Source organism: Oryza glaberrima, chromosome 7 (genome assembly GCF_000147395.1).
Source record: "Oryza glaberrima chromosome 7, OglaRS2, whole genome shotgun sequence".
NCBI lineage: Eukaryota > Viridiplantae > Streptophyta > Magnoliopsida > Poales > Poaceae > Oryza > Oryza glaberrima.
Window position 1 is genome coordinate 15720823 of NC_068332.1, and position 15315 is coordinate 15736137.

Below are 15315 nucleotides of genomic sequence, written 5' to 3' on the forward strand. Positions count from 1 at the left end.
TTCTCTTCCTAACCAATCACAACCCTCCACCATTCACTTTTCCCACCTACCTCCACTACTCATCCAATCACAACTCTCCACCACTCACTTCTACCTACTTTCTTAATAACCGTGTCCAACTCTAAAACTTCTTATATTCTGGGACGGAGGGAGTATCTATTTTCGATGTTGAACTCGACTGATTATGTACATATACCGTAGCAATCGTTCAACCATCGGTCACACTTGTGCAATTTTACCAAAGGGCTGAGGTGTTCACTCGTTTCGGACTTATCGAAACATCACAATAGTTTGTCAAACTCGATTCATATGTACCGAGATATTTCACTCTAATATTTTGTTACAAATTACTCTTATATTTTGTGACAAATTACATGATCATCACAACAGTTCCCATTGGGATTACCTAATTTGAATTGCTACAAATTTTGACGTACTAGCATTACAATGTCCAACAGCCCAACACATCCCATTGGGTATGTGCATCCTGACTAACATCATACTCCACTCCACTTCCTCCAATAGCCAGCACATCATTTGAATGCTTAAACCATACATGGCATGCCTCAACTCAGCCTCAGTTATTGCAGAGAGGCAGTGGCCGCTTATTGCGGGCTAAGCCCTGGTGACTATGCGGTGGAAGGGTTGTAAGTTCGCAGCGTTGGTGGTGGTGGTGGTGGTGGTGGTGGTGGTCAGCAGCGGTGCCAAGAGGGGTAGGGGAGGTGGTGCTGGTAGAGCAGGTCAACGATAATGGCGTGGAGGCGGCGGCTTGCTGACAAGATAGGCTATGATGGTAGCTCAACAGAGTCTTCCAGCGACGACGCCCATGGCGGCAATGACTCTTCGACAAGATAAACTATGACAGTTTGACAGTTGTTGTGGTTTAAAATGACAACGACGTGTTAATGGCAGTCTTCTGGTGATATAAGCTTTAGCAGCTCAGCGGAGTGGTGATAGATCACCACTTTTGGCGAGATAAGCTTTAGCAGCGATGGAATATGTGGAGTAGATTGGTCAAGAGGCGTGAGTTTTTTCTTGGCAACTGCAAGGTAGTTGGCAGACTACTGTTATCCCCTTCCTTTGCTCAATGGTGGATCAAAGGAACTTTTGTAGTTGATGCAACGATAGTGAGATGGTGTGGAAATAGTAATGCAGGCTAGCCCCGCATCTCCTTATAGTTCTAAGTGAGGAAGAAAAGTTTAGGGTTAGTCTTCTAGTTTTTGTTTCCGGTTGTTTGTTGGTTTATGTTTATCGGTTATGAAATTTAGAATGTCAGCACTCGTGTAATCTTTGGCTGTTTTATATCCATTTATGGAAAATAGAGGCCGGATTTCTATCCATTATCTAAAAAAACTCAGCCTCTACTTCATTGAGAGCCTCACTTCCCCAGTTAACCTCAAGCATGCAGATGCAAGTGGTGCAACTTAATCCCCTTATTTTGCCCATCCTTCATCAACAATCCGCATTGAGAATTTCGAAGAACTAGTCCTCTATGAAAAGGGATGCAAATTGTGGTACCAAACTCCTAATCTAAGGACACATGGTTCATCAAAATTATAGGCAACACAATTTTTTTAATTGTCCATCATGACATCCTTCTTCCATTATTATTCCATTATAGGATAATAAAACTTTTTATGGTGTTTGGTAGCTACTTAGATATTCAGAGATGAAACAATGTAAACCATTCATTAAGATATGGATAAGGTACGAAATAAAGTTATTCTAGTTTTATCTCATTATTCATTGTCAAGGTACCTATTTAGGTTACGACAAATGACATACGATTAGATTTTACACATCGAATAATAGATTCACTCTCACTTTGTTAACAGGCCTCCCGGACCGTAGTTTCAAAAAAGAAAAACCAATCCCAGCAAATCAAAATTTAAATTTTCTCTACTCACTATAATACCATCTATAAACAAGGCTGTTGTAGATCATAGATACCATCCATTTTCATTTTCGTGATAGTATTTATTTCCTCAATTTACATCCCTCCCAAAACATACAACCACTCCACCAGTCCATCATCAGTACTAGTACTAAACTTGGAAAATAAAGAAAAAAGTGAGCAAAACATTTTTCTTAACAGAAAGCAACCAACCGCAGTCCACAGCACACGTGGGACTCTGAACAACTTCTCCTCTCTTGTCTTCTCTTCTCTTCTCTTCTCTTCCATGCCAAAATTGGATTTTTTATTTTGCTCTGCCTCTTTCTTTCCCCCACCTTGACCTGTAGTTGCCGCCGGCCGGTCATCCTCCCTGAGCTCACCTTAATCTTGCCTGACCTCCAAGAAAAGTAGCTAAACGCTGCTAGCTACCGTGGCCTCACTCTCTCTCGCTTCGCTTCCCCTGAGGCTTCACCTACTCGTCGTCGTCTCCGATGCCTTCGTCCTCCCCACCGCTCCGAGGTAGTACTACTAACAAAGGCCGTACCTTTGCCTTCCCCTCTTCAGTCTTCTTTCTTCCCCGTGGAGGCTTCCCTTGCTTTGTGAGTTCTTGTTTCGATCTCTTGCCCTGGAAGTGAAGTTTTTGATTGGGTAGTTTGTGGGTGGTTATTGAGAGAGAGAGAGAGGCGTAGAGCAGATGCGGCAAAATCGGTGGTGTTTTGGTAGAGAGGTTCTTGATTTTGGATTATGCGGTTGCGGCGGTTGGAGGATGGATCCCTAGCTTAATCGATGAATTTCTTGGGGGCCGGGAATTCGATCTTTTATTATCCCTGAAATTTCTGTGTAGTGTTTCTTGTTTTCAGATATATTTTTCAGTACTCTCTTTCTTGGTTTTTGAGGTAGGTAGTCCGCCGTCAATTCTTATCATGGAATTCCTCGGTAGAAACACCCAAATTCCAATTTGTTTTGTGATCGAATTTAACAGCAATCTCAATTAATTGTTAGAATACTGAACCCGGTTAAACTCTTCTTGGAACCTCCCTGAATAACCCAACATTTTGTTTTTTTGCAGGCCTTCCACTGTTCAGTGTCTCACCTCTGAACTCTGAAGCTCCACTACTGTGATGTCAATCGCATGCTGCTTGCCGGTTGTCGAGTGCGTCTACTGCCTGGCGTGCGCACGGTGGGCGTGCCAGCACTGCTTCCACACCGGAGGCTATGACAGCGAGACCTGGGGCCTTGCCTCGCCGAATGAGTTTGAGCCGGTGCCGCGGCTATGCCGATTGATTCTCGCGGTGTATGAGGATGACCTTGAGCACCCGCAGTGGGCGCCTCTAGGGGGATATGGCATTGAGCCACGGTGGGTGGTGCACCGGAAGACATATGAGCACACTGGTGGACATGCCCCGACATACTTGTTGTATGTTGATCACCACCATTCGGATGTCGTGCTCGCTGTCCGTGGGATGAACATGGCGAAGGAGAGCGACTACGCCGTGCTGTTGGACAATTCGCTTGGCCAGAGGAGGTTCGACGGCGGCTATGTGCACAATGGGTTGCTCAAGGCTGCTGAGTGGTTGTTTGATGCTGAGTGTGATGTGCTAAGGGACCTTCTGGAGAGGAATCCTGGTTACACGCTCACTTTCGCAGGCCATTCTCTTGGTTCTGGTGTCGTGGCGATGCTTGCGCTGGTAGCTGTGCACAATAGAGACCGGCTGGGTGGTGTTGAGAGGAAGAGGGTACGGTGCTTTGCCATGGCACCTGCCAGGTGCATGTCACTCAATTTGGCAGTCCGTTATGCAGATGTCATTAACTCAGTTATTCTCCAGGTGAGATTAATTCCATCATTTTTTTTTTAGATAATGGAATAGAATCCCAGCCTTTGCTCAATGAGCTACAGCCAATTATTACATCAATTCATAGAAATAAAAACGCATGGCAAAAAAGTCATAAAAACATAGGCCTAAAAGGACAGGAACACACTCAGTACTAAAAACCAACGCAAGAAAAGATCACAATTAATTCCATCATTAGATGTTGCCAACATGTGTTTATATACCTCTTTTCCAATTGTAAATTATGTACCTCATTTGCATGTGATTGTGCATGAAATTTCATAGGTAAATTTCTTTCGGAAGTAAAACTGTAGGAAACACTTTACCATTCCCACCTGCTTTCATAATTTGTTTGATCAACAAGTTCAACTGAAATCTGTTTTCTGATTCATATTTTATTAGAACAGGATGATTTTCTGCCTCGCACAGACACTCCTTTGGAGGATGTATTCAAGTCACTTGTCTGGTAATGGAACTTTTTCTTATGTGTAGTGAACACTTGAACTCGTATTTGTAGAGATTTATGATCTCCTTAGTCTATCTTTTCAGGGTACCTGATGTAGTCCTTTGTATACAGCTTGCCATGCCTTTTATGTGGAAGGTGCCTTATAGACACGTGTATACCTGAAAGTGCGATGTTGAGAGATCCAAGACGTCTCTATGCACCAGGCCGCCTTTATCACATTGTTGAAAGGAAACCATTCAGGTACGACTTCCAGTCAGTTCTAACCATACAAGTAATTTTATTATCTGTTAACACAAGAATAACTATGCAAATATATTCACTATATGCTTATATTCATCTTCATAATAACAATATAATATACTAACTGCAATACACAACTAAATGCTCAGGGAAAATATTCTTTCAGTTTTTACTTTTTCTAATTTTGATACCTCAAGTTTAGAATAAATATTCCATTGAACGCTTGCTGGTTGCTGCAGATGTGGAAGATATACCCCTGTTGTAAGAACAGCTGTTCCGGTGGATGGCAGATTTGAGCACATTGTGCTATCTTGCAACATGATTTCTGATCATGCTATTATCTGGATCGAAAGAGAAGCTCAAAGGGGACTAGATGTAAGTCTGAATTTGTTGTTCTCTTCTTGAGTATTCTACCATGACAAACAGATAATTGTTTCTGGCGTGTAGAAAAATGGTAACTAATTCTAGTTCTCTTACATCCATACTGCAACCTATGGATCGTCATTATTTATTTCACAGACGTTGGAGCTTAAAAGTATTAGAAACAAACTAGGAATATAGCCCGCGCACATGCGCGGGCATCTTATGAGATGTTATTTTAAATTGTGTTAAGAATGTTTTATGTGTGGGTGACTTTTCTTAAAATTTTTCTGACACTATTGTAAACGTGTTTTTGTCACTAATTTGTTTGGGATTGCGTTGATGGAAGTTTAAATTCTAAATTAAAATTAATTGGAACTACGCCGTTTTGAAACTATGAGAAAATATGGTGTCATAATAATGGAGCTGGTTCTTATAAAACTATGATTTGCACTATGTGTATTTACTTTTTAATATTTAGCATATCTTATCTTTTTTATGTTTCTATGCTTTAAGTAACAAAATTGCTTTTATACCATATATGTATTTATGAATTTTAGGATATATTAAGTGAATATATTTTCTATTAAAAAATATGGTTAATAGGAATGTTTCATCTAATTAAAAAAACTTCTATTAATTTGCTTCTATTCTCTTCTCTTTTTTTTTTCATACGTTTTCTTATTTTCTTTGAAAAATAAAATTGATTTGAAAGAATAGCACAATCATATAAATTTAGTTAGTATGTGTAAAGCGTTTATAAATGTTTAAGTGCCATGGGCTAAATTGCACTTTTGTTGGATCAATTCTTTTTATCAAGTATGTTCTACTGCATGCATTCTCATATATAAGTTTAGTATGATTTCCCCTAATAAAGCAATCTTAGTATGAAGTTCCCATATACCATGCGTACTTAATAGAAAGCAAAGAGAGAAAACATGACTTGTTAATAATGTACCATCAAGCTAGCCTTCCTTTTAATTGATTCATATTAACGTAATTTGTTATTTATATATACATATGGATCAATAAAGATGGATTAGATACACTTATCCTGATCTTTCTTGCGGGAGACATGCACATGTACGAACGACATTAGAAGGAGAGGAGTTTTGTTTCCTTTGAGATAGATCAAATGGTTTCACCAACTTAAGTTATCTATATTTACAAACATAATAGTGACCCAAAGTAATGTACTTATTAAATATCTATTTTTTAATTAAAACTTTTTATTATTGCATATTGTTCTGTTAAAATATATGTGCTGTTAAATAGATCGTTAAAATATCAATATGCTTTTCCCTATAAATGTGTTTTATTTCTTTTACTTACTAAATATAGTTACTTTGGGTCTTGAATTATAAATTTTGTGGTAAATAATCTAATGATGAATTATGTATTTTCTATATAATATAGTATCAGAGGATGGAAGGATGTATGGCGTAAGTACGTGTACTGGTGCACGTAAATGATACGGATTTAAAGTGGGTCCACCGTATTTAAAGTTGTAAATGATACGGATTTAAAGTGGCTCCACCGTATTTAAAGTTTTCCTTTTTAAGAATTATTAGATATTCCTCAAATTTATTAAAATGCCACATGGCGACTTAAGAGCGTTTGTAGGAGTTTCACGTGGCGGCTTGAGAGCGTTTGTAGGAAGTTTAATGGACTTTTAGTATATAATAGATAGATAACGTTAGTATTCATCTCTGGCGCCTTGTTTTAGTATCAGCTCTCTTAACCATCGACACAAAAAAATATTTAGTTTTTCGTCAACTGTAGGTTCTGTCATGAGCTTTTCGTTACAGAGCACAAATGATGTGTAGACTAACAGTCTTGTCATTTCAGTTGATGCTGGAGAACGAGAGAACCATGAAGCCACCTGAGACGCAAAGAATGGACGATGAAATCGCCATCGAGAGGGATCATGATGAGGAGCAGAAGGCGGCATTGAGGCGTGCCGTTGCTCTAGGGGTCGCAGATGTTAATGTGCCATCAGCATATGGTACATTCAGTGAAAATCTGACTCCTGAGGCTGATGAGGCCTCTCCGGTATTGCCCGACAGTGGACGGCGAAGGACGGTCTGGGATGAGTGGATTGCAAGGATATTTGAGAAGGATGAATCTGGCAAAATGATTCCACGAACATGATTATGGTAGAACAGGGCATTATGCTATGAAATTAGGAAAAAAATAATAAATAAGTATGCAGGCAATATAATCTGAGCCGATTATTATTGGCATCAGTTCATCTTCCAGCCTGTTCAAGTCTGTTTTCAAAACCTTGAAATGGTGATGGAAGGAAATAGGAATTGTCGGCAGAGCAATGATGTGAAATCTGATGCAGTTTCAACCTCAGAAACAAAGATCCTAGTAGATGATATGGGGCCTGTTTGGATCCGAAGGGCTATTTATTTAGGAGTATTAAACGTAAATTACTGATAAAACCCATTCCATAACCCCTAGGCTATTTTGCGAGACGAATCTAACGAGGTATATTAATCCATGATTTGCCACAGTGATCATCCGCTAATCATGGATTAATATAACTCGTTAGATTTGTCTCTCAAAATAGCCTAGATGTTATGGAATGGGTTTTGTGAGTAATCTACGTTTAATACTCCTAAATAGCAAGATTCCAGAGGGATATTTAATAGCTCGGAGGAGCCAAACAAGACCATGGTCGCACAGATGTAAATGACTCCATCCATCCTAAAACATAGCAACCTATAGTTTAGGACCAAGGGGGTAGGAATTAACAAAAGGGAAGGAATATAGGTGAAAATTGATATAGGAATTAGCAAAATGGAAGGAATATAGGTGAAAATTGATATAGGATTACATATATTTGTTATCAGAAAATGTCCTTTATACACACAATTATTAAGTAATTAGTTGTACAGTAAGCTATTAAGGAGAGTAAGATTTGTATGCAAACCATGAGATAAAAAAGAGGGGCATCCTATCTTTTGGTAAATTTTCAGCCAGAAAGTACGAACTTTGTTATTATCAAGACAGTGGAATGCTGCAAATAGTCTTCTCTCAATCTTTAGTTATTAAGCGTACCATTTGTTCTTTTAGAACTCATGAACTTTATTGAAGGAAATGCTTAAAAGCACAGTACATGAATGATGTTAACTTCTCCACAAGGAGATTACAAAGGTTGCCTAAGGTTGGGCAACTTGCAAAATAGCAGGCAAAGCATGACAAGAAAACTATTATGACAAGAAAGTTATTAGGAGAAGAGGTTCTTGCTTTATGTCAGCATGTTTATTGGCCTCCCTTGGAATCCATCTGATTGCGATTTGTTTACCTGCAGATAAAGCATGCAATTCAAAGAGTAATGATCTCAAAGACCAATTGTCTTGGTTGAGCAATGAAATCTTGCTGCTGTAAGGTTGAGACTAAAGTTTTATTGTCTGACAGAAAAAATGTATGCTGTAACTGTAAAGCCAAGCAGAATTTTGTAACCTGAAACAAATGCTGCAAGATCAACAAGAGGAGAAGTAAAGCTCTTCGAACGTGCTTTTATTAAGGTTACTGCGTGTGAACCAGGATCATGTATAAAAATGCCAAAATCTGATATATTAATTTTCCAAGAAGCATCAACATAACAAAGAGTACAGTACCTGAAGGATAATCAAGTTAACATAAGGAGAATGTTGTTCAGTTTGTGTTACCTCCGAAGAATCATGTTGTGTTTGATGAACACTATTATAACTTTGCACCATGGAGATGGTTGCATTACAAACCTGAAAAGGCTCCCAATTTTTTGCTTTAAAATTATGATCATTCATAGCTTTTCAAATTTGCCAAAGCATAATAGCAATTTTTTGAAGGGCATTATCTGTGGACATAGTAGCTAGGAGGTAAGAATAATATCATACATAGATGTCATCAAGCTAAGGGCATCCGTTTTATGTTGAAAATCAAAGATAAACCAAACTAGTCTACTAAAGCAACAGTGAAAAAAGATATGAGTTTCGTTTTGTTGTTGACCGCATGTGGAACAAGTAGGTTCAATGTCCTTGATTCTAGAATGAAGAGTAACAGCAGTAGGTAAAGCGTTTCTGAAAAGTCTCCAAAGAAGAGTTTTAACTATAGGAGAAATTGTCTTATTTTTCCAAGCAGATTTAATAAGATTGATAACTAAGGAAGGAATAGGATGATGATTATAATGGAAAGACTTGAAAACTTCTTTGTAAGAACTTTTAGTATTACACTCAGCAGAAGAAGTGTGAATCCAACAAAGCTTATCTTCTGTATCCTGATGAATTACTCTTACATGGGATATAGAATTTGTAGCCTCCTTAGCAAAGACTTGAGAAATTTTATCAAAGTCATAATTTTTGTTTTGACCCCACAAGCCATCGAAGGTAAATGATTAGGAATATTAGTCGGATTTAAGGATCATGAATAATTTCTCAAATAGAACACTAGGGTTGATTCTAAATAGAAACCTAACCTTTAGAAATTTGCCCAATACATAAAGTGAAAAGGTATTTTCGGATTTTAGAAATGGAAGACCAGAGAGTTGACTGGGAAACATTAAAAGAAGCTTTCCAAAAGGAAGCATTGTTGAAATATTTGGTTTTGAGAATAGAGGAGACTAGGCCCCGTTTTTTTTTCTTAACTCCAAACTTTAACTTTCTCGTTTTCCGTTAGCACACCTTTTAAGTTGTTAAACGGTGCATTTTTTTTTAAAAGTTTCTATATAGAAGTTGTTTTAAAAACAAATAAATCTATTTTAAAATTTATAATAAATAATACTTAATCAATTATGTGCTAATGAGGTTTCTCGTTTAATTGCATAACATGTACTTTGTACAGATAATTGCTTAAACGGTGAAGAAGTGATTTAGGTGCTGACATTTTTCAGTTGCAAGGCAAGTCCTACCTCCCTCTTTCTTTGATCACTTTGAACCTATGTTTTGAAGGTTATTAAAAATGTTGGCAAATCTTGCATGTCGATTGTACATTAATAAATTAAAATTTTGTTAAATTTGTTAGACAAACTCCTATTATTTGCATTATCACCTTAACCCCACATATATCCATATCGCTCATTCCTAACCTTAGGAATCATATTCTATTACTATTACTACTTGGAATATGAGTTATATTGTCACTAGTTTACTATATTGCTTAGCCATATTTAGAATGGTTTTACTTTATCACTTGGACTTATATTAAGATGAAAAATGATTTTATTAAGATTCTGAACAGAGTTGAATAAATGAAGTATTTGACAAATAAAATGATGAAAAATATGAATTTTAGGTTTGGGTCTCAAGTGGTGCACATATGATGCACAAAAATCAATCTCCAAAACACCACACGTGGAACGGAGCCTAAATCATTAGGTTTAGAAACAATTCTCCAACACAGACTGTTTGAGTGAGAAGACCTCGATTAAACAGCCAAAAGGACGGACGGCCATTTATCGGTTACTCCGACCAAAAAAATAAAATAAATCAGGAAACAGTCTCTGCTTGCTTGCGTAAGCTGACGACAGCCACGACCCAATCTTCGCTGCGGTTGACTTTAAATTAAAACGACGTGGACGCCAACAAGCTCTCGTTTCCTCCGATCGACTAGCCGGCGTTGGAAGCCACGCCACCGCCGCCGCCATGATCGCCACGGCGGCGCTGCCGCCCGCCGCGCGCTCGGCGGAGGCGCTCGCCGCGGAGGTCGGCGGCCACGCCCACGCGGCGGCGGACGAGCTGCGGGGGCTCGCGCGGAGGCTCGACGCCGCGGGGGCGGCCGCGGCGGGGGCCGAGGCGAGAGAGGCCCGCGACGCCGGCGCCAGGGCGTGGCTGCGGGAGATCCTCGACGCGCTGTACGAGCTCGGGGACGCCCGCGACGACTTCCGCCGCGCCGCGGAGGCCGCCGCGGCCGCGAGGCGGCAGCGGGAGGAGGGGAGGAGATCGGTATGGCCTTCTTCTAATCTTTCGATCCCCTTGATGAATTGTGAATTTGAAAAATGCTTCTCTCAAATGAATTTGGGAATTTGAAATGCTTTGCTCAAACGAATACATGCGTGCTGCGGGCTGCGGGCTTCTAGTTTGTACCTCTGCGCCGATAGAGCCATTTCCAGTTACTACTTTTAGATCCTGAAACGCATTGGAAATTTCTTAACATTTCTATGAAAATCTTTGAAATGTATCATGCAGTCTCAGTTCTTGCTTCAACATATGCCTTGATTGACTTACTTCACACATGCAATTCTTTGGGGAGTAATTCGTTACTTCTAATATCACACAAGTGCAAATCAAAAGTTTAGCCATTGTTGCAAGAACAATATTTTAGGTGCATAAAGCCTTGTCAAACATTATTTTAGATGCAAGTGTGGTGCCATCAAAATTCAGCCTACTGGTGCTCATTCTCAGCTAATTTGATATTATACTTCCTGATGATAACCTCATGTGCTCAAGCCCTCAACTGATAACATTTCCAAGAATGAACAGATATGAAATATTAGCATCTCCATGTTTTCTTTTGATTTCTTTAAACATTTTACTCTTTTGATCGCACTAACTGTAAATGCAATCTTACTATCAACAGTTTCTCCACTGGTTTACGATACCACCAAACCTTTATGGGATGCGATACAAGACTTTAAAAACCAGTATCAACAGTCTGAATATGAAAATGGATGGCATTTTACAGAAGGGCTCTGAATTAGGTCTTCTATCAATCGATCAGGAGATCCTGAATGAAAGGTCTGAAATCTCTTTGGAAGTGATACCTGATGATTACATTGTGGGTGACATTGAAAATGAAGCAAACAAATTGATTGATATATTGACAGACAGGAAAAGTGCGAAGACACTTGTTGCCATAGTTGGTGGTAGTGGAACAGGCAAAACTACACTGGCATGGAAGATACATGATGATCATCGCACAAGAAATGCTTTTGGTATGATCGTGTGGGTTAGTGTTTTCAATGACTTTGATGATATTGGATTGTTGTCTGCAGTTGTAACTGCTGCTGGCGGAAATCCTAAAGAAGCAAAAAACAGGACGCAGCTTGAGTTAATGCTGGCTTCCATGCTTAAAGAAAAGAGATTCTTGCTGGTGCTCGATGATGTGCGGGGTCATCAAATTGAAGAAAATTCCCTAGAAGCTCATTGGCATGTTTGTGGTCATGGAAGTAGAATTTTGATCACTACTCGAGATGAGAATGTTGCAACAAAACTAAATGCTTCTTACATCCACCAGGTAAAGGAATTGAGTTTTCAGAACTGTTGGTCCCTGCTTTGCTGTAATGCATGCCTTGATGAGAACCTTCATGGAAACACTTTAAGGAATATAGGGATAATGATTATCCAAAAGTGTAAGAAGATTCCAATGGCTGTTAAGATTATCGGTGCTGTTCTAAGAAGAAAGGAGCAAACCCAAGAATCCTGGCAGAGAGTTTATGAGTTTGAAGGATGGTCTTTCGATGACCTTCGGGGTGATGTTCAAGGCTTAACTGGGGCCATATATTTGGGCTACCATGATTTGCCGTCTCATCTGAAACAATGCCTTCTTTATTTGTCACTCTTTCCTGAAGGCTCTACCATCAGGCAGCAGTTTGTTTCTCAACTGTGGATTTCAGAAGGTTTGATTGATCGACAAGATGACTGTAGTGCTGAAAAGATTGCAGAGGAGTATTACGAGGAGTTGATATCAAGAAATTTTCTGCAGCTGGAGACTGGAAATCGCGATATAACTAGGTGCACAATGCATGATCAAATTAGATCCTTTTTGCAGTTCTTTGTTAAAGATAAAATTTGCTCTGGTGAAGTGAAACCTGGTACCAATGGAACTTCTAGTGAAGGACTGAGACATGTGTGGATTAGCGGCACCAGTACAACAACTAACCTCGAAGAAATAGCAACTGTGACCAGCTTGAAGACAGTTATTCTCTACAAGAACCCATTGAGAAATCAAGGGTTAGACAAGCTATTTAAGGGGCTCAAATATTTGCATGTGCTGGACCTTGGTGGTACTGAAATTAGGTACATCCCAAGGACACTGGAATTTCTTGTTCACCTTAGGCTCCTAAATCTTTCATTAACCCGAATTACAGAACTTCCAGAGTCCATTAATTATCTCAGAAATCTACAATTCTTGGGTCTCCGGTACTGCAATTGGCTACACACCCTTCCGAAGGGAATTGGCAACTTGCATAGATTACAAACTCTCGATCTTCGAGGGACTAGTTTGCATCAAGTCCTGCCAAGTTTGGTACATCTGAAGCAGCTCTCTACGCTGCACGGTTTCACAGTAAATCGAACATCCGTACCTGAGGATGATCCGAGTGGGTGGCCTCTTGAACACCTAAAAGATTTGAATGCATTGAGAAGCCTGCAGATACTGAAGATGGAAAAAGTATCAGACTTTTCAAGGGTGAAAGAAGCAATGCTAGAGATGAAATCTCAACTTAAGGACCTTGAAATATGTTGTAGCAATGATGATAGACTGGCTGAAGCACGAGAGGATGATTCTAGGACGCTGAAACAGATATTTGATTCACTTTCTCCTCCACAGTGTCTGAAATCTCTCAAAATAGTGAGCTATTATGCAAAACACTTTCCCAATTGGCTTCCTTGCCTCACAAATCTCCAGCGGCTTGTTCTTAGTGATTGCAAATTCTGTGAGCATATGCCTGACCTGTCCAAGCTAAATCAGCTGAAGTTCCTTACCATAACTGGATGCTCTAAGTTGCTTACAGTGGAGCAAGAGTCCGCAGGTGTTACACAGGCATTTCCCAAGTTGGAGCAGTTGCACCTCAAAGATATGCCAAAGCTAGTATCATGGATAGGATTTGCATCTGGTGATATGCCCTCCCTTGTGAAATTTCGTCTCGAAAGTTGTCCCAAGTTGAAGTGTCTCCCAGAAGGCCTCAAGTACTCCAGAGTCCTAAGAAGTGTGCAAATACGACATGCTGATAGCCTTGAGGTCATTCAGGACTTACCTGTGCTAAAAGAATTGAATGTCCAAGCCTGCAATGAGCTCAAGATAGTCTCAAACCTTCCATTACTCGAAGTGTTAACAATCCGCAGATGCCCTAGATTGGATGATGTCAGTGGTGTTCACTATCTAAGTCATGTCTGCATCACAGATAAAGAACTGAGGAAATTACCAGATTGGTTGTCAATACATGCACCAGTGCTTCAGACATTCAATATAGTTGGCGTATCAGAATTGCTTGATAGATTACTTCCCAATGGTGAAGACTGGGAAATCATTCGTCAAATTGACAAAGTTTATGCTAACTTACTTGATGAATCACCATTCTTCACTTACACAAAGAGCTCTGGTGATTTCCATGTCGATCAAAGAATTGGAGAAATAAACAAACCACCTGTTGTGTTAGGACATGGAACTGCAGCCGGAGGCTTGAGCATTCCTGATCACTCTGTTGAGATAAGCTCTCAAATTGGTGTGTCTAGAGTACCTATGAACCGAATATCCACACTGAGGCGGGTCGTAAGGAGTTACCTTGTTCCATACCTTATCATGGTTATGGTTGCTATGCAATTTCTTTCGTATTATCTACACAACAGGTCAACTAGGGAGATCTGGCTGGTTCAGACCCTTTTCATCTTCTTCGCGACAGTGTTTTTGCTTCTGCTTGTATTTCTGGACTGATGGTTTTCTCCTATCAAAATTGGAGAGATGAGACCAGTGAAGAAACAGAGTTTTTTTTTTCTACCATAATTGGAAAATGAGACAGCTGGCCCAAGAGACAGATAGTTACAATGAACTTCATAATAGTGGGCATAATCATGTATCTCCTACAGTTGGGGGTGTGCTGCAATTGATTCATGCTTGCTTGGTGGAAGGAAACAATGAAAACAGTGCCTTCAACAACAAAAATCAAGAGAAATGTTGCCTCAAATATTGAAGTTGTGATGTGAGATTTGTTAATAAAAGGGTGCAATATCTTATTGGCATTCTTAAACGAGCCAAGAAAAACAGATTCTGCCAGCCTCTCGCAGTTGGTTTGATTTGTTGTATACTTGTATTGTATTGTTGTATGCACAGTTTAGGTTCTAGTGCTCTTTCATATATAGTTTGTAGTGTTTGACTTGCCCTTTTTCAAAGAGATCATAGGGGGTTGTGATGCCTACAAAAATTGATTTGTTTTGTTTAGGGCACAGAAATTGATTTGTTGTATATTTGTATACAAAAATAAGGGTGAATAAACAATTTGTTCCTCCCAAGTTTAGCTCAGGGATGAATTTGGTCTCACATATTTGGAGGACATGTTTGGACAAAATAAAACATTAAGAGTCAAATTGACTGTGGAGCAAAACTTAGGGGGGAATAAATTAGCCATTCTCCCTAAAAAATAAAACAAAACCATGAGAGCCTTGCAATTAAGTTGTCATCTTTTGTCCTGTGTACTTTCTGTTGTTCTTCAATGTTGAATTCGATTCCGTCGATAGTCGTGAGCAAATATTGTATGACATTGGATATTATTACCCGTCATCGTCACAGTGGTTTTCAGATTTCATATGACGTCCATATGC

General features: G+C 39.5%; 2 protein-coding genes across 2 annotated transcripts; both read left to right on the forward strand.

Moving 5' to 3' along the window:
* The first annotated feature begins 2149 nt into the window (after nt 1–2149).
* Nucleotides 2150–7129, forward strand: LOC127780846 (uncharacterized). Its single transcript, XM_052307822.1, has 6 exons — nt 2150–2413; nt 2964–3720; nt 4134–4192; nt 4304–4432; nt 4672–4807; nt 6641–7129. Exons 2-6 carry the CDS (start codon nt 3016–3018, stop codon nt 6941–6943), a joined length of 1332 nt encoding a protein of 443 aa, XP_052163782.1. The 5' UTR covers nt 2150–2413; nt 2964–3015; the 3' UTR covers nt 6944–7129.
* A 3299-nt stretch (nt 7130–10428) lies between these two features.
* On the forward strand, nt 10429–15006 carry LOC127779042 (putative disease resistance RPP13-like protein 1). The gene is made up of 2 exons (XM_052305719.1): nt 10429–10722; nt 11357–15006. The coding sequence occupies exon 2, from the start codon at nt 11396–11398 to the stop codon at nt 14429–14431; it is 3036 nt and encodes a 1011-aa protein (XP_052161679.1). The 5' UTR covers nt 10429–10722; nt 11357–11395; the 3' UTR covers nt 14432–15006.
* The last annotated feature ends 309 nt before the right edge of the window (nt 15007–15315 follow it).

What these genes read in the sequence shown, in the direction of transcription:
- LOC127780846 (XM_052307822.1), top strand. Translation starts at nt 3,016, where the DNA reads ATGTCAATCGCATGCTGCTTGCCGGTTGTCGAGTGCGTCTACTGCCTG. An exon ending in TTAACTCAGTTATTCTCCAG is followed by an intron (nt 3,721 to 4,133) that starts GTGAGATTAATT and finishes TTATTAGAACAG; the next exon opens with GATGATTTTCTGCCTCGCAC. An exon ending in AAGCTCAAAGGGGACTAGAT is followed by an intron (nt 4,808 to 6,640) that starts GTAAGTCTGAAT and finishes TTGTCATTTCAG; the next exon opens with TTGATGCTGGAGAACGAGAG.
- LOC127779042 (XM_052305719.1), top strand. Translation starts at nt 11,396, where the DNA reads ATGCGATACAAGACTTTAAAAACCAGTATCAACAGTCTGAATATGAAA.